This window comes from Neovison vison, chromosome 9 (assembly GCF_020171115.1).
Source record: "Neovison vison isolate M4711 chromosome 9, ASM_NN_V1, whole genome shotgun sequence".
Lineage (NCBI taxonomy): Eukaryota > Metazoa > Chordata > Mammalia > Carnivora > Mustelidae > Neogale > Neogale vison.
In genome coordinates this window covers 53,035,703-53,060,635 of record NC_058099.1, presented here as the reverse complement: position 1 = coordinate 53,060,635, position 24,933 = coordinate 53,035,703, and the positions used below count along the sequence as shown (strand labels likewise).

General features: G+C 39.6%; 1 protein-coding gene across 2 annotated transcripts in view; it reads right to left on the bottom strand.

The window, feature by feature from the left end:
- Positions 1-24,933, bottom strand: part of TTC39B (tetratricopeptide repeat domain 39B) — a 129,132-nt gene that overhangs the window by 19,716 nt on the left and 84,483 nt on the right. For both annotated transcript variants that reach the window (XM_044265632.1, XM_044265633.1), the window contains 10 exons: positions 22,955-23,022; positions 19,930-19,994; positions 12,427-12,532; positions 10,976-11,041; positions 9,415-9,523; positions 8,510-8,577; positions 8,359-8,418; positions 6,550-6,711; positions 5,848-5,939; positions 561-687 (listed from right to left, as the gene is read on the bottom strand). In XM_044265632.1, the coding sequence (XP_044121567.1) occupies positions 561-687; positions 5,848-5,939; positions 6,550-6,711; positions 8,359-8,418; positions 8,510-8,577; positions 9,415-9,523; positions 10,976-11,041; positions 12,427-12,532; positions 19,930-19,994; positions 22,955-23,022 (923 nt within the window). The remainder of the gene's footprint in view (positions 1-560; positions 688-5,847; positions 5,940-6,549; positions 6,712-8,358; positions 8,419-8,509; positions 8,578-9,414; positions 9,524-10,975; positions 11,042-12,426; positions 12,533-19,929; positions 19,995-22,954; positions 23,023-24,933) is intronic.

Here is a 24,933-nt window from a genome sequence, read left to right as displayed (position 1 = left end):
ATTAAGCCAACTCACCTCTCCCTAAATTTCCTTATCTGTAAAATGGGGCTACAGAGAGAAAGTACTCGCAGAGAGTTACTGTAAGAATTAAATGATATATTTTTTAGTAGTTTTTCAAAAAATATTTAATGATATATTCTTAAATACCATAATGCCTAGAACATATCAACTAGTCAAAAAATTAGCTATAATTTTTATGATTATTTGATTATTAATAATTCATATATGTTCACCTTACAAACACCCTTGCAATGGCATTAAATTGAGCTAAACTTCACAGGTGTGCTTCCCACTGCTGTGACTAGATGATTTCTTTCTAAAATACAAACAGTAGCGGCGCCTGGGTGACTCAGTGGGTTAAGCCTCTGCCTCCAACTCAGGTCATGATCTCAGGGTCCTGGAGTCGAACCCCACTATCGGGCTTTCTGCTCAGCAGGGAGCCTGTTTCCCTCTCTCTCTCTGCCTGCCTCTCTGCCTACTTGTGATCTCTCTCTCTGTCAAATAAATTAAACAAAATCTTTTAAAAAAATACAAACAGTAAATAAAATAAAGACAAATACCAGGGCAGGCACGATGAGCTTCACAGGTGCAGGCAACGAGGCAGAGTAACGACGAGACTTTCTGACAGCAAACTTCTCCGTAGGGATAGATTTCCCTGCAATTCTCTGCTTCAAGCTATCCACCTGTCTGTGAAGAACCCAATCCCAACAAAAGGTCATTAGAACACATACGTTATTGATACCAGCAGATTTCACGGGGCGCTCCCCACACCAGCAGCATCAGCGTCATCTGGAGGTGTGCTCTAAAAGCAAATTTTCAGGACGCCTGGGTGGCTTAGTAAGTTAGGCATCTGACTTTGGCTCAAGTCATGATCCAAGGATCCCAAGATCAAGCCCCACGTTGGGCTCCCTGCTCCGTGGGGAGTCTGTTTCTGCTTCTCCCTCTGCCTCTTCCCTGGCTTATGTGCTCAGGCATTTTCTCTTTTTCTCTCTCTCAAATAAATAAATAAAATCTTTTTAAAATGTAAAAAAAAACCCACAAATTTTCAGATTCCACCCCAGTGGTGGAGTGACCTAATATTAGTGACTCTAGAGCTGGGTCCAGCAATCTGGAGTCTAGTGAGTCCTCTAGGTGATTTAGATGTGTGCTCAAATGTGAGAACCACTGACTGACACATACTTCTCTCTAGTTAACTTGGCAAACCTCTGACTTTATCAAATATGATGAAGGAAATCTAAATAAAAAATTGACAATGAACCCCAATATTTACAGCAGCAATGTCCACAATAGCCAAAATATGGAAAGAGCCCAGATGTCCATTGACAGATGAATGGAAAAAGAAGATGTGGGGTGTGTGTGTGTGTGATGGAATATTAGTGAGCCAACAAAAAGAATGAAATCTTGCCATTTGCAACAATGTGATGGAACTAGAGGGTATTATGCTAAGCAAAATAAGTCAAAGAAAGATAAACACCACATGATTTCACTCCTATGTGGAATATAAGAAACAAAACATGAACACAGGGGAAGGGAAGGAAAAGTAAAATAATATGGTAGCAGGGAGGTAAACCATAAGAGACTCTTATCTATAGGAAACAAACAGGGTCACTGGAGAAGTGGTGGGGGGATGTGATAATTGGGTGATGGGTATTAAGGAGGGCACTTGAAGTAATAAGCCTAGGTGCTACCTCTGAAACTAATAATATAGTATATGTTAATTAAATTGAATTTAAATTAAAAATTTTTAAATAAATAAAGATAAAAATTGGTAATTTTCATAAGAAAGCAGGAAAAGAACCCAAAGTATTTACTTACACTGTGGGTACTCAGAGAGAAGGAAAGGGGTATATGAGACATTTCATATTCTTATCTATTTCTACTTATTCCTATCTATTTCCTAGGACACAGATCTATAAGATGATGTGTTTCAAAACATAACTGTCAATTAATGTATACTTAGAGAAAAGATGTCCCAAACATAGGTTATTTTGAAAATAATCAGCTAAAGACATGCACCATATTTACAAACTCCTTCTTAAAAGCTAAGAAATCCCAATTATGAAATCCACAATCACACAAAAATGAGAGTAGGACAAAGAGACTATGTTCCCATAGCACTTTCTTACACACAAATTTGTAAGTGCACCAAACCAGTTGCTGAGATAATATTCAGGAAAATAAATAGCCAATTACATCACTGAAAGAAAAAGTAAGACAAAACACAGAAAAAATATTCCAGTAAGAGGACAAGATTGTGGTCAGTTCTTTCTGGGCACAATCTGGCGGTACAAATTTTAAAGCAGAACGTCCATGATTTGATGATCAGTAACACCAGTGGAAGAAGCAGAGGACATGTGAAGTGGGGGTTGAGGATGTGGGACAGAAGCAGGCTTTATTACAGGATTTACTTTGCAGGAAAGCATGTGGTTTAAAGACTGCAGTCTCTGTATGAAGAAAACATTCACTGGGCAACTCTCCTCTCATTATCCCAACAAATTCATGCTATCACATAGCAGACCTCAAGCTTTCTCCTGAAAATAGGACTGGTTACGTGTTTCACCGAAATTGTGTTTTTGGGTGTTTTTTGTTTTTTGTTTTTTGTTTTTTGTTTTTAAGATTTTGTTTATTTATTTGAGAGAAAGAGAACAAGTGGGGCGAGGGACATAAAGAGAGGGAGAAGCAGACACCCTGCTGAGCAGGAGGCCAAAAGGACCCTGGGATCATGACCTGAGCTTAAGGCAGACACTTAACCGACTGAGCCACTCAGGCGCCCCAGAAATTGTTCTGATATGGAGAAAACTTACTCTAATGTGGAAGAAACAGAGGGAGATTGAAAAGATTTCAACGTATCTTAACAATTTTATTCCATTCCACCAGTTGTTTGTGTGAAGCGAGGACAGTAATCCTACCATGGCTTCTGCTGATGTTGATTCTATCTATAGTTAGTACACATGGTATTTTAGTCAAAAAGAGATTTTAGAAAAGAAGATGAAAAGAGGTCTTGGTCATATCTTCAGATTTGCCCTGATGAGTCTTGAGGGCTCAGCTAAGATATCTCTGGTAACACGGGCACAGAATGCAGGATTCCGTGTGAAAGATTTTGTCATTAGTCATGTTTGAAGAATGTAGCAGAGCTTCTCTGTTCCTGAACTTCCTCATCTCCAGTGGTCAGGTCCCCTCTACCACCGCCTCCGGCTCCTGCAGTCCTCTCAGACCACACTTTGGCACCTGTATCTCTTCTACCTCAAAGCACAAATTCAAGCACAGCACTCTGAATACCATTCTCTTCATTCTAATGCGGCTGTTCTAATAAGACTGTGTCAGTCTACTTGCCCTTCAACTTCCCTATGCACAGTCTTCCTGTCTCTCCCTGTCCCTCCATACTCCTGCTTCGATGGCCTATCCTTTACCGTGGCATGCCCTGGCTTCAGTCCTAAACTCCCTCGTCCACTGCCTAGTCACCACACTGGTCCGGCAAAAACCCAACCCTGGATGAGGTTCAGTGACCATCTCCCCCGCACCTGCACTGTGAGCAGACTGCTATCCCTGTAAATTCATCAGCACCCACCACAAATGGGCCCTTGCACTACCAGCCAGAGGCAGATGCCTCTGCCTCCAGTTTTGTAAAGAAAATACAAGCTAGGAGATGGAGTGCCCTCCTTCTCGTACTCCAGCCCAGAACCTTGCCTGCCTCTGTACCTATATTCCAGACTTCTTCCCTTCAAATACAACAGAAGACCGGGTCCTCCTCCTACATAAAACCATCCATGCTGTCAGGGCTTTGGATTCTAACTCCTCCTGCCCTTTCAGGACACTTACAAATCAGTTATCCCATTTCTCACTTCTGTGTGTAACTTTTCATCTGGATCCTTTCCAGTGGTTCTTGAGAATGCTCACAACTCTCCCGTTAAAACGGGTGCTGACATGCCATCTCCTTCCAACCACCATTCTCTAGCCTCCCCCTTCTTCATAGTCAGGATTATCCAGGGATGCACTGATGCTCAACTCTGCATTTCACTTCCTCGGCTACCTCAGTCTGACTCCCTCATCTACATGAGGACCTTATCAGCCCCTGTTCAGGTTACCAATGATCCTTGCCACTCTGGCTTATTTTTAAATGAAGACTACATTCTGTGAGACATGTTTTGAGTCACCCTTAGCCTTCTTTTCTTTTGACCTATAAACAGCCGACCCTTGAACAACATGGATATTAAAGGCACCAACACCTCCCCCCTGCATAGTCAAAAATCCACATATGGGGTGCCTGGGTGGCTCAGACTTAAGCGATTGCCTTCAGCTCAAGTCATCATCCTGGTGTCCTGGGAGCAAGCCCCACATTGGGCTCCCTGCTCACCGAGGAGCCTGCTTCTCCCTTCTTGTGTTCCCTCTCTTGCTATGTCTCTCTGTCAAGTAAATAAATAAAATCTAAAAAAAAAAAAAAAACACATATAGTTTTTGACTCCCCCAAATTAACTGCTAACTCCCTACTGCTGTCCAGAACCCTTTCCGATAACATAAACCGTTGATTAACACATATATTATATGTTTTATGTGTTAAATACCATACTTTTACAATAAAGTAGGCTAAAGAAAAGAAAATGCTATTAAGAAAATCATAAGGATGAGACAATACATTTTCAGTATTGTACTGATCCAAAAAAAAAAAAAAGTCCACATGTAAGTGGATCCACATAGTTCAAACTCATGTTGTTCAAGGGTCAACTGTACCTCAAATGTAGCATGATGTCTTACCAAATTTTCACCTTCTGATTCTTTAATGTGCAGTGCTCCTTCCTGCAACAGGGTCCTCTCTTGTGCTATTCTCTTGGTCTGAAACTGCACCACCACAGCTTCCTGCTGCCTCAGCAGCTCCTACTCCACCTTTAGACACCATCTCAACCATTACTGCCTCTATGTGCATATCCGTATTTCTCTTCCCAGTGGGGAATTAGGGGCACTGTGGGTAGCATTGGTGATGCAAGTATTATCAGCTTCTGGCTTGAGAATTGTTGTCCCAGTCACCAAAAGAGGAAAGAATACTAGGTTTGTCCAGGAAGACTGAACACGGTAAGTTTAAAATGCTTTCAGGGTGCCTGGGTAGCACAGTTGGCAGAGTGTCACACTCTTGGTTTTGGCTCAGGTCATAATCTCGCAGTCCTAGGATCGAGCCCCACATCAGCTTGGGACTCTCTCTTCTTCTCCCTCTGCTCCTCCCCACCCCTCTCTAAAATAAATCAATAAAATATTTTAAAAATAAGTAAATAAATAATTTTTTTAAATGCTCACATATCCAAGGAAAAGTGGCAAATGGGAGCTAGCTGTATAGGTCAGGAGCTCAGTCAGGAAGTCTGAACTAGGATTTAAACTTAGACTGGCTAAGATTTCCTAAGGTTGTGGCTCTAAGACATCAACCTTCAATAGCTGATAAAACAGGATGAGCCTACAAAAATACTGAGAAGGAATGGCAACAAAGGCAGTAAGGAAAAAAATTAGTCATGTACTACAATTTTGCCATTATTTTTGTGATAATTTCACTGACGCCTGATTCCACGACAAGGTTATACATGCCACAAGGACAGGAGCCCTGCCTGCTTATTCAACACCTTACACAGGACCCTTCACACAGCAGGTGCTCAAAAACAAGGATCCAGAGGATGGGTGGATACTGATCTAAACACAGTTAAACAGAGCAGTTCAGAGCAGAACTTCTCTGAGTGTGGTTTTGAAGGGTTCCTGCATCGAATAAGTAGACATTAAAGAAGATATGAAGGTCAAGTATGGGAGAACACTCAGGGGAAAAGAAAGATATATTCAGGATCTTCATTCTAGCAAGAGTTCCTGGCTCACCTGAATAAAGTCACTACATCCTCTTTCGTTGCTATGACAGCCTCCTCTGGAAGCATACTCAAAATTGCAGCTTTCAAGAACACATACGTTGCCTGGAGGAAAAGAAGAGAAGCAGCTAGTTATAGGGCATCTCTAGGTATGTGACATTTCTCTCTTGCAAGTCGGGAATGACCTACAAACCGTCTAGATGTAACATTTAAAAGGCACTAAAGAAATAAAAGGAAATGAAGTCTTACATTGCTGGTTCCTATGGAGAATAACACTTTTCAGTTAATTTTGGCCATTTTCCTATTATACAATGGTAGCATTTAGGGGCAAGAAAGTACATAGAATGAACAAGAAATCATCTCATTTCTCCCAACTTCTCACAAACAGTTCAGAATTAATTTTAATTCTTGTGAAGAGCTTCCTCACCAAGGCATCATAAAATCTACAAAAAAATTATCAAGACTGTTTGATAATTTTTTAAATGTAAATGCATTTCATCCTCAGAGATAAAACCTCTTTGTTGATAAGGACTGTTTGGATGGTTGTTAGAGCATGTTGTGCTAAGGACCGTGCTTATAAGAAGTAGGTACCTACTGCCTACTGACAAATCCCTAAATTGAGAAAGTTGAAGTCATACTTCTGAACAGTCCCAAAGAAAAAGCATCCGGGACACTTACTAGCAAACATAACAGCAACAAAAGCACAGCATTTTACCTTGGACCATTTACTTTCTTTGCAAAGCAGATCAGAATAATAATATGCTTCCATCCAGTTTTGTTGGAATACATATATCCACATCAGCTCCCAGTAACAGAGATGGTGAAATTGTTTCCATTCTTCTTGAACTGAAATGCATTTTCGAAATATCTCTTGTGCCTATAAGTCAATTGCATAAAGCTGATCATCCAGATATTAGACAAGGAGATAATAACCTAATGGAAAAATACATAAATCACTTTGTACAAGAAGAACAAAAGCATCTCTCATTAAACCACTCAGTGTGATGAGATATGTTCCTTTCCCTACATGAAATGATACAATTAAGTTCTGCCTCTTGCCCTAGCTTCGTAAGGGGGCTGTGGCACTTTATCATGTGGCAGTAGTTAAGTTCCTTCCCAAGGAAGGTATAAAATGCAGAATTCCTTTACCAAAGAACTGAACATAAAGCCAGAACTCCCAGAACTTAAAATATACCTTAAACAAAGTTAAAGGCAAACTGGGAGAAGATATTACTACATCCACAACTCTCCAAAATTAATCCTTATCAACAACTATTTAATAAAACCCATATAAAAAGGACAAACAACTCAATGGGAAAATTGTCAAAGATATGAACAGGTAATCAGAGAAAAAGATAAACACATGATAAACATACACATGAAGAAATTTGTAAACTGAAAAACATGAATTTAAAAATTGGATTCTTGGGGCACCTGGCTCAGTCAGTTGAGCATCTGACTTTTGGTTTTGGCTCAGATCATGATCTCAGGATCCTGAGATCAAGCCCCACGTAGGGCTCCAAGCTCAGCACAGAGTCTGCTTGACCCTCTCCCTCCTACTCTGCCCCTCCTCCATCCTGCTCTTGCACGAGTATGTACGTGCTCTCTCTCCCCCTCTCCCTGAAATAAATAAATAAAATATTTTTAAAACTTAGATTATGTTTTGGTTAGGACACGGGCAAAAATACAACAAATAATGTGCAGAGTTGGCAAAGTGCATTGGAAACAAGTATTCTCACATCTTTATAGGCATTTAGATGGAATAAATTTAGTTATTAACCTTGGTTAAAAGGTCAGCTTGGCTAGATTTATCAAGATGCAAACATCTTTGACCTACAAATCCTGATTATCAGAATCTGTGCATGGAAACATATACATAAGGATGTTTACAACAGCACAGTTAGAGTAGAAAAATGTCTATCAATAGTGGACTGCTTCACTAAGTACCACATATCCTCCTCATGGAATGAAATCCAGCCATCAAAATGAATGAGGGAGATTTAGATATACTGACCTGGAAAGAAATCCAAGATGTAAGTAGGGGGGGAAAAATCAAAGAAAAATATATATGTTTGATTTCATTTGTGTAGAAGAAAATTATTTGTGAGTATACTTATATGAAAAGCCCCACAGTTGTCTTCTTCAAGAGAATTAGTGAATAATTTCCTTTGATGAGGAGTATGTGCAGTACAGTGAAGTTGTATCTTATGCAGGGGAGAGATTTCAAAGTCAATATGCAATACAGAAATGGATAAACTTTCTGAAATTCCTTTAAAGGTGCCCACTTGTATTCTGTATATTCTACCCCGAGCTGCCTCACATACTTAATGTGTAAGTAATAGACTGTATTCGTAATCTACGTAGAGTAGGAAACACACATAAAATTAAATTGGGGCGTTCTGATAACATATTTTGTCTACATTTCTATCTAGTGCATATAGCTGAATTTACTCCTGTTGAATGAGTATGACACAACTCCACCTGACAGACAGCTCCCCAAGTTACTCCCCCCACGATGAATTACCTCCTCCACATTCCCTTTCAGCAGCTCTATCCGGGCATGATAAAACAACATGAGGGAGCCCTGGGGAGAAAGGAAGCAGACAGACTGATCAGTGGTCAGCCCTGCCTGACTGCTTATGGCTGAAAATATGCACTTGAAATTCTAAGCATACATTTGGAAACTGCTGGAGGAAGGGCGCGAGGAGATTCTCTGCTTCCACAACATTCACTTCTCCTGTACCTAGAAATTCAATAGGAAAAGCCTCAGTCTTCACGAAATAGGGGAGACACATAAAAGCAATTCTCCACATATTAGTAAATTATAGCAAACATCTATTCGTGGAAAAGATAAGAACTGTTCATTTGACAAGACAGGGCCTTCCCATGACTTTAGTTTAAGAAAAGCTCTAGGACCAACTAATTCTTAAAAATGGAGGGAGCTGGAGCCCCTGGGGGCTCAGTCATTAAGGTCTACCTTCGGCTTGGGTCATGATCCCGGGGTCCTGGGATCAAGCCCTGCATCGGGCTCCCCACTTGGCAGGAAGCCTGCTTCTTCCTATCCCACTCCCCCTGCCTCTGTTCCCTCTCTTGCTCTCTCTCTCTCTGTCAGATAAATTTAAAAAATTAAAAAAAAAAAAAAATGGAGGGAGTTATTGTTGAGTCCTAACTGGGTTTTCCGGTTTTAACAGCAATATTAACTTAGCCAAAAATTTAATTCTCTACTCAAAAAGATATCTAATATGAATATGCTAAAACAAGTCACCTTAAATTTTACAGAATGTTTTTAGTGGAGAACAGATACAAAATAGTCAGGGAAAGAAACCCTCCACACCCTCTGCCAAATGTTACTATGACAAATGTCACTATTTTTCACCTTGACTCAAAAAAAAAAAAAAAAGAGAAAAAAGTAAACAGATACAGACTACTGGCTCTTGGTGATTTTCTTCCTAATTGTTTTAGTGGAAAAATAATTTACATACAATGTTCTATTGGTTTTGAGGTTACAATCTAAATTCTTTACTTACTCAGATGAAAGGTAGTCAACTTTCTATGACATAAAACATAATCTAGTCCTTACCAAGTATGAGGGAGATGTAAGTATGAAAAGCTAGTATCGTTAGGCAGCATAGTGGAGATCTCATGCTTCTTCCTGATGCACCTTCCTGTAGCTGCAGGAGGCCCAACTCCTGTGGGAAGCAAATGCCTTTTAGAAGGAGAAAACATGATTGACTCAAAAGTCACATTCAGACACTACAGAGGCCACGTTCTTGTATCTCCACCCTCCAAGAAGATGGAGTTTACTTTTCAAGAGCTTAGAACAGGGACAATGCCTGACCAGAAACAACTTTACAAATTCTTTCTTATTATGTGATTCTAGGGAAAGGATAAAGGCACTGCTCATTCCATAGAAATGTTGAATTTCTCTTATAAAAATATTAATTTATTAAAACATCTTGAGGATCAAAGTACAATGCATTATGCTGGGTATGAAAAAATAGAGGGTTTTTTTAAAAAAACTTTTTAAATTTAAATTCAATTAATTAACATATAATGTGTTACTGGTTTCAGAGATAGAGATCAGTGGTTCATCAGTCCTATATAATACCCAGTGCTCATTACATCACATGCCCTCCTTAATGTCATGAGCAAATACAGGTTTGTCCTCAAAGATCTTTCTATCAAATAGGGAAGACACTACATGAGCACACGGTTGGACTAGAATATGGTGAATGTCATTAGAAAGATGTATGGTTCTGAGTTAGGAGTACATAGCCTCACTGGGAGAGAATAAGGGACAGATGGAGGAATAGCTGACATTTATCTCAAACCTAATGTATGGAGAGGCTCTCACAAGAACTATTATTTGGGAGGCTGCTGGTTAGGGAGGATATACAAGATATAGGACAGGAGAAGCACAGAAAACAGAAAAGCACAGGACCAGCACAGGGTGGGGGTGTGGGGTGGGGAGCAACAGCTTCAAATACTTGTTCTCATACAGTTCTCCAAACCTGCCCTCTTCACTAATAGGGATGGCTATTTCAATAAGGCAATCCTGGTAATAGCATATTGAGTGTTAGGTTTAATTAATGTTATATACTACAAAAACAGCCACACAGAAATATAATGAATGAAACAGGGAAAACAAAATTTCCTTGCTTAGTTTTATCATGAAACTTAAACAAGTGCAAGGAAACCTAAAACACCATGACTATTTTTGACCCATGTGAATCATAAAATGGGAGACATGGAAATCTAGCCTAATTTCCTGGTTTTACAGAACACTCTGGTTGCTAAAAGGTTAAGGAAGCATATTTTAAACACACAAGAGTACCAAAGTCCAGCAAGTAGCCATGTTATTAACATAATTTTTAATCCCAGAACTTAGGTAACAAAGATAAAAAAAAAATTAGCTTTCAATAGAAAAACCATCGTAGCTCCTGAAAAGCATGATCAAGACCCCCATGACTTTTTACTGTCCTGCAAACAAATTGTCAATAATTGTCAGTTACAATTGCTAGTTATGAAGAATTGCTAGTTATGTCAGTTACGTATGCTAGTTACAGTGCTGCACTGTCCTCATATTCAGTAAATAATGTTTAATCTTTCCCTTCAAAATTAAGATAAAATTAAATGTGTACCCTGTTTCCCGAAAATCCTATAAATTCTAGCAGTCTGATAATCCGGGCTGGTAAAAGGGAGAGCATCTGCAAGAAGAAAAAAAAAAAGTCTATTTGTTAATGTATCTATCTACAGATAAATATTAACCTCCAAACAACTTAAAGGTTTCATGATTCAATAATATGAAATATTAGAACCAAATATGAACCACTATACATATCTCAATCATCATATATTGCACATACGGTTAATCATCACTTGTGAATTAATTTCACTTACCTAAGACAATGAACCTAAAAAATTAAAAAACCAAACAAACAAACAAACAAGAACAGCAAAATCCCTGCCCTTTTCAGGACGCTGGAGAGAATACTTGCTCCTCTTATGTGCAGTGATGAAGTGCTAAGAAGGGAATCCCTCAGTGCCCACTTGCAAACAAGACCCCTTTTTAACATCCTTTTCCAGAAAGCGAGGCTGTTGAATTCTGCATAATATGCAGGCACCACAAAAGTGAACAGCACGGCCCTCCAGTTACTTTCTAGAACATCCCTGGGGAACAGTGGGGAGGGGAAATCCAGGCAGGGTAAAAGCAGGTCACCCGCTTGTTCACTTTGCCTAGAAGGAGAAATGGCCATGTGTGTCATTCTATACAGGTTCATCGGCTGGAGCCAATGGTTTGGCTGTTTGGCTGGACGGTCAGGGACTTGGAAGGAATATCATTAGAATATTAATGACAAGGAAGTCTAAGGAAGAGTATAAACCTCTCCAAATGAGCAAAAAACATGAAGATATCTGTGTTGCAAGTGAATGTTCACCAAAGCCCGACATCAGCAGAGGAGGATCTGAATAATCAAGGGAATAGGATGACCCGTGGTGACTGCCAGCCGGCCTCTTTCCCCAGACACCCCCACTGCTAACTAACTGGGTTCATGAACAAAGTGGCCACGGTGATGTACACAGTCATGTGTATTGTTCCCTTTACCAATGCATTTTCTCATTAATTACAGTCAAACCTTAATAAATTTCAAAATCTCTAAATAACATATTACAATTTGACAAATATCTATTTAAACTTCCACCTCTCTCACAGCATCAAAATCATGCCTCAAGATACATGATTACTGCCTCACCTTTTTCAATTCCAGAGCTACCACTGTTAAAGCCACAATATTTCTGATGTGGAACTGGAACCAGATTCCTTGCTCCTTATTACCAAAAATGTTGCCAGTCCATTCAGCGTGCTGCCTGCTTCCCCTCCTGTACAATCCAAACCTACTCGAAGCATGTGCAGAACTTTACAACACATACTGGCCAAAGTTACCACTGGGTCACAATACAAAAAAATTCAATCCCACTCTAGCCATTTGTCAACCAAACCCAGGCAGATGTTCACACACCATAGAGAAGGCACTGGAAACCTTAAGTTCTGTTAAAAAAGCTTCTGGCGGCTATTTTATAATTATTTACTTACCAAATTAAAGGCACCTATTCCAAGCTTGACACCCCCTTCAAATTCATAGAAAAACTGTTGTTCATCTTTATTCTTCTGAATTACATGCAGGATAGAAAGACATTCTCTGGATTGAAGAAAAAAGTTATCACATAAGTTTTCTTATGACTACGAAAATTAATGTGAAGTCAAAATTCACACGGACATGCTGTAAGATAAATGCCATTAGCCAAAATTCTAGGTGATTTTTCAACAGAGGCAACTGTGCTGAGTTTAACCTTAAAGGCTACTTGGGTAAAAAGTCATGAAAGAAAAACTAACACACCCATTTCTGCCCTATTTATCAGGAGCAATCTTCCTGGGCTGAAACGAGACAGGGTTCAAACATCAGCACGCAGGACTCCAGAGCCCCAGGACCACAGGGCTGTGACCTCACAGCTTTCCAGCAATGTCTCATAGAAGACTTCCCAGGGGTGCTCCATCCCTCGGTTCCTGTGCATGCTTAAGCAACCTTACTTTCCACCGAGTATCCGAGAAGCTACTGCCAAAAAGATGTGAATTTCAGTGTGATCACCGTGATCTCAAATAGACCAGATAAATTAGAGCTTGCAAGCAGGAAAGACTGAAAAAGGAAAGAAAATTCCATCACTGCACCATTTGTCTTTCTTTTTCTTATTCCACCCAAGCAATTCTTTCCTTTTTCTCATTTTAATTTCTTTTCTGTGCCTTTCCCCCCTTCCCTTCATGTCTTCAAAAGGCAAATACTTACTCAGAGAAATGCAAATTAAAACAATGACAAAGATATAAAGCTTGGTAATGAACAGGAATTGCTTACCAAATTGACAAATATTTATTTAAAGGTATTAAGAAATAACCAGATATTAGGTATCACCTTGTGTGATATCCATGGGATATTCTGCAGGACAACTGGCTTGGGCTTTTCAACAACAATCATGAATAGACAGATGGTTCTAGAATAAAAGATACTAAATGGACATAAACATAGGATGCAGGAGACAGTCCTGTGCTATGTCCTGGTACAGACATACCAGCAGTAAAAGAAACCAGGAAAACATGAAGATAGACTCAAGTATTACGTGAAATGAAGATTTATTCACATGGAAAAAAAAGATCATTAACTGAAAAAAGCAGGTTACAAAAGAGTATGCACATTAAAAAGTACACCTATCTTTAGATTTGGATAGAAAATATTCTGAAATAATATATACTCAGTTTCGCAGACATCATCACTGTGTGAAAAGAATATGGATTCTGTATGTTAATAGCTGCTCATCTACCTTCTCTTATTTTCCTAAATATATGTGTCATTTTCATGATAGTAAGAATTATTTTAATTTTTTTATGGAAAACCAGTGCTGGCAAAGGAAAGAACAAATAGACATATTCATCTACTTTGGTAAGAGGTGGTTATAGTATGGAGATTGGCAAACTATGGGAACATAAGCATGTTCATTCATTCTATTATTGTCTATGCTTATACCACACATAGAGTTGAGTAGCCACCACAGAGATCTTATGACCCATTAAGCCAAACATATTTACTATCTAGCCCTTTAAGAAAAAGTTTGCCAAGCCAATTATTTTTGAGAATGATTTTGCTATATATATCAAAAGTCTTAAACACAGGTGTTCCTTTCACCCAATAAATCTAATTTTTATTCTAAGGAACTAGCAAGGATAAACACAAAACTTACTTATAAGGAGAGATACTGTATTACTATTTATAATGAAAATGTATAAACAAGCTAAACTGGCAACAACAGGAAATTAATTAGGAAGAGAGTCACATGATTGCATATATTTATACACACACATGGGTGGTATACCCATATAATAGAATGCTACATAGCCATTAAAATCCATGAGCTAAAAATATTTATGAATATTTGACCTAATTTTGTGACATGAAGTGAGAAAGGAAATTTCAAAATGACATGAAAAATATTATTTCATTACATAAAAAGATAGTTATATATGCTCATATGCATGCATTAAGAATGTGAACATCAAAATATCAACAGGATGGCAGGAGGTAGAAATGATTTTCAGAATTCTTTTTGTTTTTAATCAAAATATAAATGTTCCGGGACGCCTGGGTGGCGCAGTTGGTTAAACGACTGCCTCCGGCTCAGGGCGTGATCCTGGAGTCCCGGGATCGAGTCCCACATCAGGCTCCCAGCTCCATGGGGAGTCTGCTTCGCTCTCTGACCTTCTCCTCGCTCATTCTCTCTCTCACTGTCTCTCTCAAATAAATAAAATAAAATCTTAAAAAAATTAAAAAAAAATATATAAATGTTCTATGTTCTGGTAATAGATGATTGTTATAAGATTTTCAAATAACATGGAGAAAGTGTAAGTGACCTGCATGACTATCCCACAGAGAGGTGGTCACTGCTAACAGCCTGGTACATAACCTTCTAGGTGGTTTTATGTTTTAGTAAGAATGCAAACTTTAAAAACCACAAATGGGATCATATAGTATATATTGTCCTATGGGTTGTACTGATGATTTTCTATGAAAATGCATGAGAGCTACCCTATTTTTTAACAAGTGCATATTTTTCTATTTTATGGAATAATTTCTTTAACCAAATTACATTAAGAAATATTTACATTGTTTCCAGATTTTCCATATAATAAACAATGTTGCTAAAAGTATGCTTATACATTCATCAAGTACTTTTCCTACATCAAGTACTGTAACTATAGTTAATCTATCACAACTATCGTTAGGATAAATTCCTAGAAAAGGGACTTCTGAGATCAAAGGGGATACACGTTCTTAATTTTGATACATATTGTTAAAACATCCTTCAGAAAACTCTATCAGTTTAGATTCCCACCAACTTATGAGCTCCTCACACTGGCATTTACCCTAAATCATTTATCATATTTCCATTTGTATTTTTTATTATGGTGTATTTCGCCCGATGAAAACTGAAATGTTTATTTGGCCAACTCAGTCTTTTTGGTTCCTGATTTTATGTCACACTCAAAAAAGCTTCTGAAATTGACATCATGTATCTACTGATACGATACACTACTAAAAACACAAGATCACTTGTATGGTATTCTTGCCATAGATGCAAAATCTGGATGGAATCATGAAGAAACATTAGATTCGTTCCCACTGAGAGATATTCTACAAAATAACTGCCCAGTATACTTCAAGAATGTCAAGGTCATAAAAATAAAGAAGGACTGAGGGACTCTTCCAGATTAAAAGAGACTCAAGAAACATAACAACTAAATGCAACATCCCCAATCCTGGATTCAATCCTGGACCAGAAAAAGGATATTAGTGGTACAATTAGAGAAATCAGAGTAAAATTAGTGGAGTAATTGATACTACTGTGTCAATGTTAGTTTCTTGGTATTCATAATTATTACTGTGAAAAAATAATGATTACTGTGATTCTATAAGATATTAACATTTGTGACTCTGAATGAAGAATACATAAAAATTCTTTGTAAAAATTCTGAAGTTATTTCAAAGTGAAAATTTTTAAATAAAAGTGTAAAGGCTTTTGTGTTTTAGGACCATAAAAATATTTTCCTTCTGTTTACAATAGTCCCATTTTTAAAATATTTTAATATTAGAGGAGCTGGGTGGCTCAGTTAAGCATCTGACTGTTGGTTTCAGCTCAGGTCATGATCTCAGCATTGTGAGACTCACCCCTGCGTTGGGCTCTGCTCAGCACAGTCTGCTGGAGATTCTTTCTCTCTCCCCTCCTCTACTCCTCCCGAACATGCACGCTCACTCTTTTTCTCTCAAATAAATAAATAAAACCTTTTCTAAATTTTTTAATATTAAATCTACATGTAATTTATTTTTATGCTCTTTTTCCAGAATGAAGAACCAATTTTCCCCAAAAGTATCTATTTTTCCCACCATTCTGAAAGAGACCTATGCATACATAGGAATTTCACTATTTTTAATTCCCAAGTAAATGTCTGTGTATATGTACAAAAGTAGATGAGTGCACACACTGATACGTTTGTGCCATTTTAAGACTACTTTAATTCAATCTAGTTTTTAAGTACTGATGCCTAGAAAAGCAATTAGCTCTTTAACATCCTTTTATTATCATCTAAAAAGTATTTCTTTGTTTTCTCAAAGATTTTATTTATTCATGAGAGACAGAGAGAGAGGGAAACAGAGGCAGAGGGAGAAGCAGGCTTGCCACAGAGCAGGGAGCCCAATGCGGGACTCGATTCCAGGACCCTGGGATCACCACCAGAGCTGCGGAGCTGAAGGCAGATGCTTAACTGACTAAGCTATCCAGGAGTCCATAGCATCTAAAAAGTATTTCAAGAGGGGTCTTGGGTGGCTCAGTCAGTTAAATGTCTGCCTTCAGCTCAGGTCATGAACCCAGGATCCTGGGATCAAGTCCTGCAACAGGCTCCTTGCTCAGCGGGAACCTGCCTCCCCACCCCGACCCTCTGCTTGTGCATGTGCTCTCTCTCTCTCTGTCAAACAAAAGAAAAAAATTTTATTTCAGAAAAATGATTTCAAGAAGAAAACTAAAAACAATAGTCAATTTCCCAAAACTAGAAAAGCAATTACCTCTTTAACATCCTACCTCCTACCTCCAAGATCCTGAATGAAATATAATTTTATGAAATCACTTAGGGTAAAATTATCTCTTAAGATACTAAATCTTGGGCGCCTGGGTGGCTCAGTGGGTTAAGCCGCTGCCTTCGGCTTAGGTCATGATCTCAGGGTCCTGGGATCGAGTCCCACATCGGGCTCTCTGCTCAGCAGGGGGCCTGCTTCCCTTCCTCTCTATCTGCCTGCTTCTCTGCCTACTTGTGATCTCTGTCTGTCAAATAAATAAATAAATAATCTTTAAAAAAAAAAAAGATACTAAATCTTGGTTCTGCTCTCACTAATGGGGATCTGCTTTTTTTTTCTTTTAAGATTTTATTTATTTATTTGATATAGAGAGAGAGATCACAGGTAGGCAGGGCAGCAGGCAGAGAGAGAGGGGGAAGCAGGCTCCCTGCTGAACAGAGAGTGTTCCCTGCTGAGCAGAGAGCCCCATGTGGGGCTCGTTCCCAGGACCCTGAGCCAAAGGCAGAGGCTGAACCCACTGAGCCACCCAGGCACCGCCCCCCCCGGCTTTTTTGTTAAGGTTTTATTTATTTATTTGACAGACAAATCTCAGGACCCTGAGATTATGACCTGAGCCGAAGGCAGAGGCTTAACCCACTGAGCCACCCAGGCGCCCCTGGGGATCTGCTAATTATGACACACATACTAGCTTATATTAGATTAACTCCCCCCCCCCCAGATAACAATTATAAGCTTTGGAATTTAAATATACATTTAAAATGCATTTTCAGGCACTGGAAAGTGAAAACAAAAAGTAGTAAAAAACTGGAGAAGAGCTGAACTTTGAAAGGTAGGAACATATCTCACACTAACTTTATATTTACATGGCTAGTCAGCTGAAGGTACTCTTGAATCCACTCAACGTGGGGTGCCTAGAACTGACACAGAAAGCCACAGTCCTATTATTGGGTCATCTGGGTGGCTCAGCTGGTCAAATGTCCAACTCTCGGTTTCGGCTCTGGTCGTTATCTCATGGGTTATAAAACTGAGCCCCAGGTCAGGCTAGGTGCTCAGTGCAGGAGTCTGCTTGAAGATTCTTTCCCTCTGCCCCTCCCCCCATGCTTGGGCACACCTCACATGCTCTTGCTCTCTCGCTCTCTCAAATAAATTAATAAATACATCTTTATGAAAAAATAAAGGGGCTTCTAATATATGTAAGTGTGGTATCAAAGAATAATATAAAAGACAAATGGTCAGTGAAACTATATTTTCACAAAGTTCTTATATTTTATAAGAACTTAAGGGCAGGAGTATATTAACTCTAAACTAACTGTGATAAGTTAAGAAGGATATTATAATCACTAGAATGATCTTTAAAAAAATTAAAGAGGGTTGGGCGCCTGGGTGGCTCAGTGGGTTGAGCCGCTGCCTTCGGCTCGGGTCATGATCTCAGGGTCCTGGGATCGAGTCCCGAGTCGGGCTCTCGGCTCAGCAGGGAGCCTGCTTCCTCCTCTCTCTCTGCCTGCCTCTCTGCCTACTTGTGATCGCTCTCTGTCAAATAAATAAATAAATAAAATCTTAAAAAAATAAAAATTAAAGAGGGCTACAGCTAAGAAAACAACAGAGTGACTACACTGGTAAATTTATATTTAAAATTTTAGTAATGCAAAAAGGCAAAAAAAAGAGGTGAGAAACCAAACAAGGCAAGAGAACAAGAAAAATGGTAGCCACAAGTATAAACATATCATTTGTTATACTGAATAAAAAAGCAATACCCAACTATAAGCATCTTTAAGAACTGCAATTTACATATAAAAACAAAGATAGGTTTAAGGAACAAGAATATGTCATGCTACACTTAACACTAATTATAAAAAAGCATGAGTAGCTATATTAATGTCAAACGAAACAGACTTCTAGACAAATATTTATTATAAGGAGTTCAGTAGAGACATTTCATAATGATAAAAAGGTTAAGTCATGGGGTGCCTAGGTGACTCAGTGGGTTAAAGCCTCTGCCTTCAGCTAAGGTCATGATCCTGGGGTCCTGGGATCGAGACCCACAACGGGCTCCCTGCTGAGCAGGAAGCCTCCTTCCCCACCACCCTCCCCCCCACCCACCTGCTTGTGATCTCACTCTCTCTGTCAAATAAATAAATAAAATCTTAAAAAAAAAAAAAAAGGTTAAGTCATTGGAAAGGCAAAATAAAACATATGTAAACCTAATAACAGAGGCTCTAAATATACAATGCCAAAACTGACAGAACTAAAGAAAGAAATGGGTGATCCTGAATCAAAGCTGGAGGTTTTTCACTCTGTGAGCAAATGATAGAGCAACTAAAATCAATAAGGATATAGAAGATATGGACAATAGAATGGTCCATCCTAACTGAGCACTTAAATCACTACAGAAAATTCTATCAAGCAGTGCTGCTCTAGAGTCTGGACCAAAGACATACCTGTAACTTTAAATATATAAATTGATTTTAGAAGAGAAAAACTAAGATTATATAATTAGACATTCTGTCAGTACCTTTTTTCCAGCTATTTTTCTCCAGTTTGCATTTAAACTTAAATTCCGTTGTCCTATAGCACTGAATACACACACAGTAAGCCAAAAAATCAATGCATTTTTATGAACACCAAATAAAGCCTAGTCATACTTTATGAGAATTCTGAAGTACAAATTTGACAGAATACAAGAATCATTTAAAAAATGACATCTTAGGAGCACCTGGGTGGCTCAGTGGGTTAAGCCTCTGTTCGGCTTGGGTCATGATATCAGGGTCCCAGGATTGAGCCCCGCATCAGGCTCTCTGCTCAGTGGGGAGCCTGCTTCCCCCTCTCTCTCCATCTGCCTCTCTGCCTACTTGTGATATCTCTTTCTGTGTCAAATAAATAAGTTAAGAAAAAAACTTTAAGAAAAGACATCTTAATTTTTAACTTACTTGTATATTTGGTAGCTTGTCCTAATTTTGAGTCCACCTTTGATGAAGTTGATCATATTTTCATCCTGAAAATAATTCAGTTAAATAATCAGATCATTTAGCAAAAGATTCTTACATGTTACAATTATATATTTGTGTGATTAGAACAAAACTCTATCTTTTGAGGACATAATTTTTAAATTAAAACATTCTTCTTGCTTTACATTTGCAATGTTCTTTTGCAATTTTCCTTCCAACTTAAATGGCAATAAAAAGAATACATTTTAAGCATTACTTCAAGCAAGTAATTAAAGAAGTAATCCTTACCACTTAGTGGCCGAATATGTTAGTCCAAATCTACTGTGATAAACATCACCTAATGCAGAATTTTCTTCTGGTTTCAACAGAATCCAAAATGGGTGATTTAAGGATATTCTCTAAGGACAAACTTTCCAGTCCATCACACTTCAGGAAATGGGCTGATGGTTCTTTTTTTGCACAGTACTTTAGCATTCAGTCTATTTAACACTGTAAATGTCACTTACATAATATTTCTAGAAAAAAAATTATTGATCTGGATTCTAAACTGATTGTCACCAATACACAGTTTTGTTTTGGAGGAAAAAAAAGTCATTTCACTTTTCTTTGCCTATCTATGTTCATCAACCATAAAGTGGAGGCAGAGGGCTTAAATGAGTATCATTTTCAGGGTCAGCATTCTAGGATTCCAAGAGAGCTGCTTAATAAATTATATCAAAACCTGCTTAAAAGAAGTTAATCTAACAGTGCTAATGGAGACAGTCCCATATTTCACACTTCTGAGGAGGGTATTTTTCTAGTCTATTGATAATGGAGAGAAACTCGGATATTTATTTCCTGTCGCATCCTTCTAAAGAAGAGGAAAATTTGCTTTAGCTTACAATTCTCATTAATTATTAAATCTTTAACATTTATATTATTCTAAGAATCAATAAATGCAAAATTCACTATGCAACTTAAATGTTTATCTTCTTATTTTAAGGAATCTTATGATTACACAAGTTCCAAGATAGGCCAGGAAAGAACTTCCTAAGTCACATTAAAATCTGCCTCAAATAACAGTCTTTCGTGTCATGATTCACCGAATATTTACTGAATGCCTATTTTATACCAGGCATCTGAATGAAACATCAGACAAAAGCAATACAAGGTGCTAAGGGCTGGAATCATGCACACAGATGGAGATATGCACAGGATGTCAGGAGAGCGCAGAGCAGGGGCGGGGGTGGCATGGAGAGGTCCATAGAAGCTTCCTGGAAGCATTGAGGCTTAAGGCACAGAAAATAACTAGGAAGTGGCCAGATTAAGGAAGGCAAAACAGATGCGGACCTTGGGAGCCAGGGAAAACTCAAGCAGCAGGAAAAACAAGGAAGCATTAAGGATCATGGCATGCTTGGCCACCTGGGCTTACAGAAGTCAGCGCTGCCACAGAAGCTTCTACAGAGACAGAATGAAGGAAGAAAGCTACCCGCTACCCATGCCACTCAGGTACGCAACACACCTGTCAGTAGCATCTGAGGACATGGGTAAGAGGGGAGGAGGGAGTGTGGGCAAAGACATCAGTTTAGTTTGAAAAAGCCTCCCCCCACCTCCTTGCTGATATTCTGATACGGAACCACTGCCATAGTCCCTGAGAGCAATTCAGTGCTATAGCACAGCAATGACATGGTGACAGTCTCATCTCTGAGAAGGCACTCAGTGGCACAACGGACAACGAGCAGGAGGTTAAGAGAAATTAGAGCCAGAGGGTCACTAGGTTGCTGCGCCGTGTAGAGAAGAGCTGATGAACACCCCCACTAGAACACCCGAGAAGGAAGAGGAAGAGATGCCCCCGCTAAATGTTTACAAGGTCAAAGAAACAGGAGCATTAAACTGGATACGGAGGCATGAGGAAGAGGGAGGAGTCTTGGCTATCTCCCAGATGTTTAATTGCAAGGCCCCACAATATAAAATATGCCTTCAAATCCCAGATTTGATTGTCATAGCCCCATTTGGAAAACACATCAGAAAAACTGGGGGGCCTCTGTGACTAGCATTATGTTTACCGAGGCATTAAGAATGTGGTTTTCAACCAGACTTCATAATACATAGGGTTTAAGGAAACAGGGTCATAGACCAGATTGGTTCAATTTTACCAAACCAGAATCCAACCTAAGAAGTCCATTTCTAGGAGAAAAAAAAAAAAAAAAGAAAGAAAGAAAAGAAAAAAGAACAGCAACTCTCAATACAATGTAAAACATTGTGATTGAGGAAGAGCTTCAATTTTACAATTGCATTTCTGCCCCCTTACAATCTTGACCCCACCTCTACCCCCAGCGTAACCATCACTGCCACCCATGGGGCCTTGATGTTAAAATCCATGTTTCTTAGAGGCGCTGGAAGATTCAATGTTAGACAAGGCACTGGTTGTAACAGTTCCTAGAGGTCAAATTGAAATGTCCCTTAAAGAAAGGTATTCATGGTTTGATTTAGTGACTTTTTAAAACTGCTCTTCCAAAGGAAGAAATAAAAGCAAAAAAGGGGCATGAGAGTAGAAGGAGGGGAGAAAATAAAATCGGAAGTATGGATGAAAAGCCTGGTGCTCCAAGCATGCATGCCTGTGCTTTGCTGAAGCATCTGGTGAAAGAAGGGAAGGGGCAAGGATGAAGACGCCTCTTTTGCTCAGTGCCTGCAGCCCTCTACCATTAGCAAATGCAAAGAGGGATAATCTCACACCTCTCATACAGAGAAGCATCCAGAAATTCCGTGCAGTAGTAGCAAAACAGTCCCTTTACAAGGCAGTGGTTCCCAACAGACTGAAATTCGAAACAGACTCCAAGTGCATTTGAGTAGGAACAAAGCTCCCTGGGGTCATTTTTCAGTCCAAGTTTATCAGAACAACAAGTATCTTCCATTACAAGTCGAAGTCAAAAGAACTGAAGCACGGACATCGAATGAGCCCCATTTTTCCTATGTAGTACTGGCAGGCTTCCCCGGCGTTACTGATTCGAAGCCAAACATTTATTACCTGCACAAACGTGAGTGCTGCTTTCTGTAGGAGACACTCGGCATAACAGATTTCGGCATGCATTTCCTCTATTAAAAACAAATAAAATGACATTAAGGAAAATCCTATGTCCACAGTAATTGCTCTGAGATGTTCAGGAAAGACTCGCAGCTCCATGAACCCAAGAAAGAAATCTAGGTTGCTTTGGTACTTCCATAAAAGCAGAACGATGACCTCGGTTCTCAGTCCCTCGGCAAGATTTTCCTAGAATGTGTAAAAGGATTTAAGGAAGTCATCTTTGGTCCCACTCAAATATAATCGCAAAAAGTCAAGGGCTTGGCGCCAGAGACCCAAACTCAGCTCACAAGAAGAAACCAAAATTTAAAAGCGCTTAAGAAAAAATCACTCTGTAACTTAATAGTAACACAGAAGTTTAACCCAGTTAGAGAGATTGAAAAAAACTATCTTAAATCTATGAATTCTAGCTTCAAAATATGCAGGTATGATCATCCCGGCAATGACTAGACACTCCATTGACTTAAGGAGAAAGAGGCAGTGCTCTGGAGCTCTGAACAAGTATGGCCCGGCACCCCCAATCATGACTCCTCACACACCGAAGACATGATCTAAAAAGAGCTCACACTAGCACAATTCCAGGCTATTTTGATCGCTGAGCTATCCAGTGCAGGAACGAGGCACTCACAAAAGGGACTCTGTAAAGCTATGTATATCCCAGGGACATATGGAGTGCCCCAAAACACATGGCCGGGCTGCCCAAACAATACCTTACACTTGCAGAGACTGGGGTGGGAGGGAAATCTTTGCATTTTTGCATAAACAAAATCAGCAGATTCCTGTTTTATCCATGGGATGCAAACTGGCATTTTATTTAAGTAAAGGAGCTTGGGGGATTTAACAGCCCGGGTTGGGGGAAAGGTTCTGCCGCGTCACGGGCATCCACGTCTCTGCAGCCGGACACCTCGTTCATAGTCTAGCTGGCAACGTCTTCACTTCACAGCTGAAGAATCAAACGAGGAGCTGGGCAGAGCTCACTATGGAGAGTAAACCCTTGGTTTTTGTTAACTAGTTTCTCAGAGACTACTGCCTTTGATCCATGTTGGGCTTTTTCATAAAAGCTCAGAAAGCAGGACATTTTTATGTGATGTAAATAGCAGAAAAGTAGGGTACTTCCATGTTTGTGCAATGCTGTTGGGTCAAAGTGGAGAAGGACTAGCACTGTGTTTCTTTCACGTACACACAGACCCCATGCCCTGTCCCTGCCACCCGACACATGACAGGCTGGTTCTCGCAAACTGGGTGCAATCCCTACCCTGCTCACAGGCCAAAGGTTGGACTGACAAAGAAGCAACCAGGCAGCAGAGATCCTTCAACGGCCTGCCTACCGCGGGGGCCAACCTCACAGATGTAGGGCCTGTGCACGTTCTGGTGGCCATCACCAGCCAGGGGCTCGGCCCTTTAGAATGCCTCACCTCTACATGTGCCCCGTCCCCCAATTTTCTCAGTGTTCGGGGGAATGAAAAGTGGAGCCTTCAATTTTTACAGAGCCACCTGAATTTCCTCTTCTTAGGTTCATTTGCAACAGAGTGGAAAGAGTTTTGGCATTGCTCACTTTGAAAGTCTGCTCAGTGACACAGATTGTGTGTTGGGGGTGAAGGCCGGGGGGCTCATATAAAGTGAGGAGTGTAAAATAAGTCTGGAAAGGTAAGTTGAGGCTCAACCATGTCAGAGACCGGTAACAACAGGTAACAATGAGTCTGTGCAGAGGTCTGAGCAGAAGGACTGGCTGCCTCAGGGTGAAGTTAAAAATGGACAAACCGGGGCGCCTGGGTGTTTCAGTGGGTTAAAGCCTCTGCCTTCAGCTCAGGTCATGATTCCAGGGTCCTGGGATCGAGCCCTACATCGGGCTCTCTGCTTCCCCCCACCCCCCCGCCTGCCTCTCTGCCTACTTGTGATCTCTGTCAAATAAATAAATAAAATCT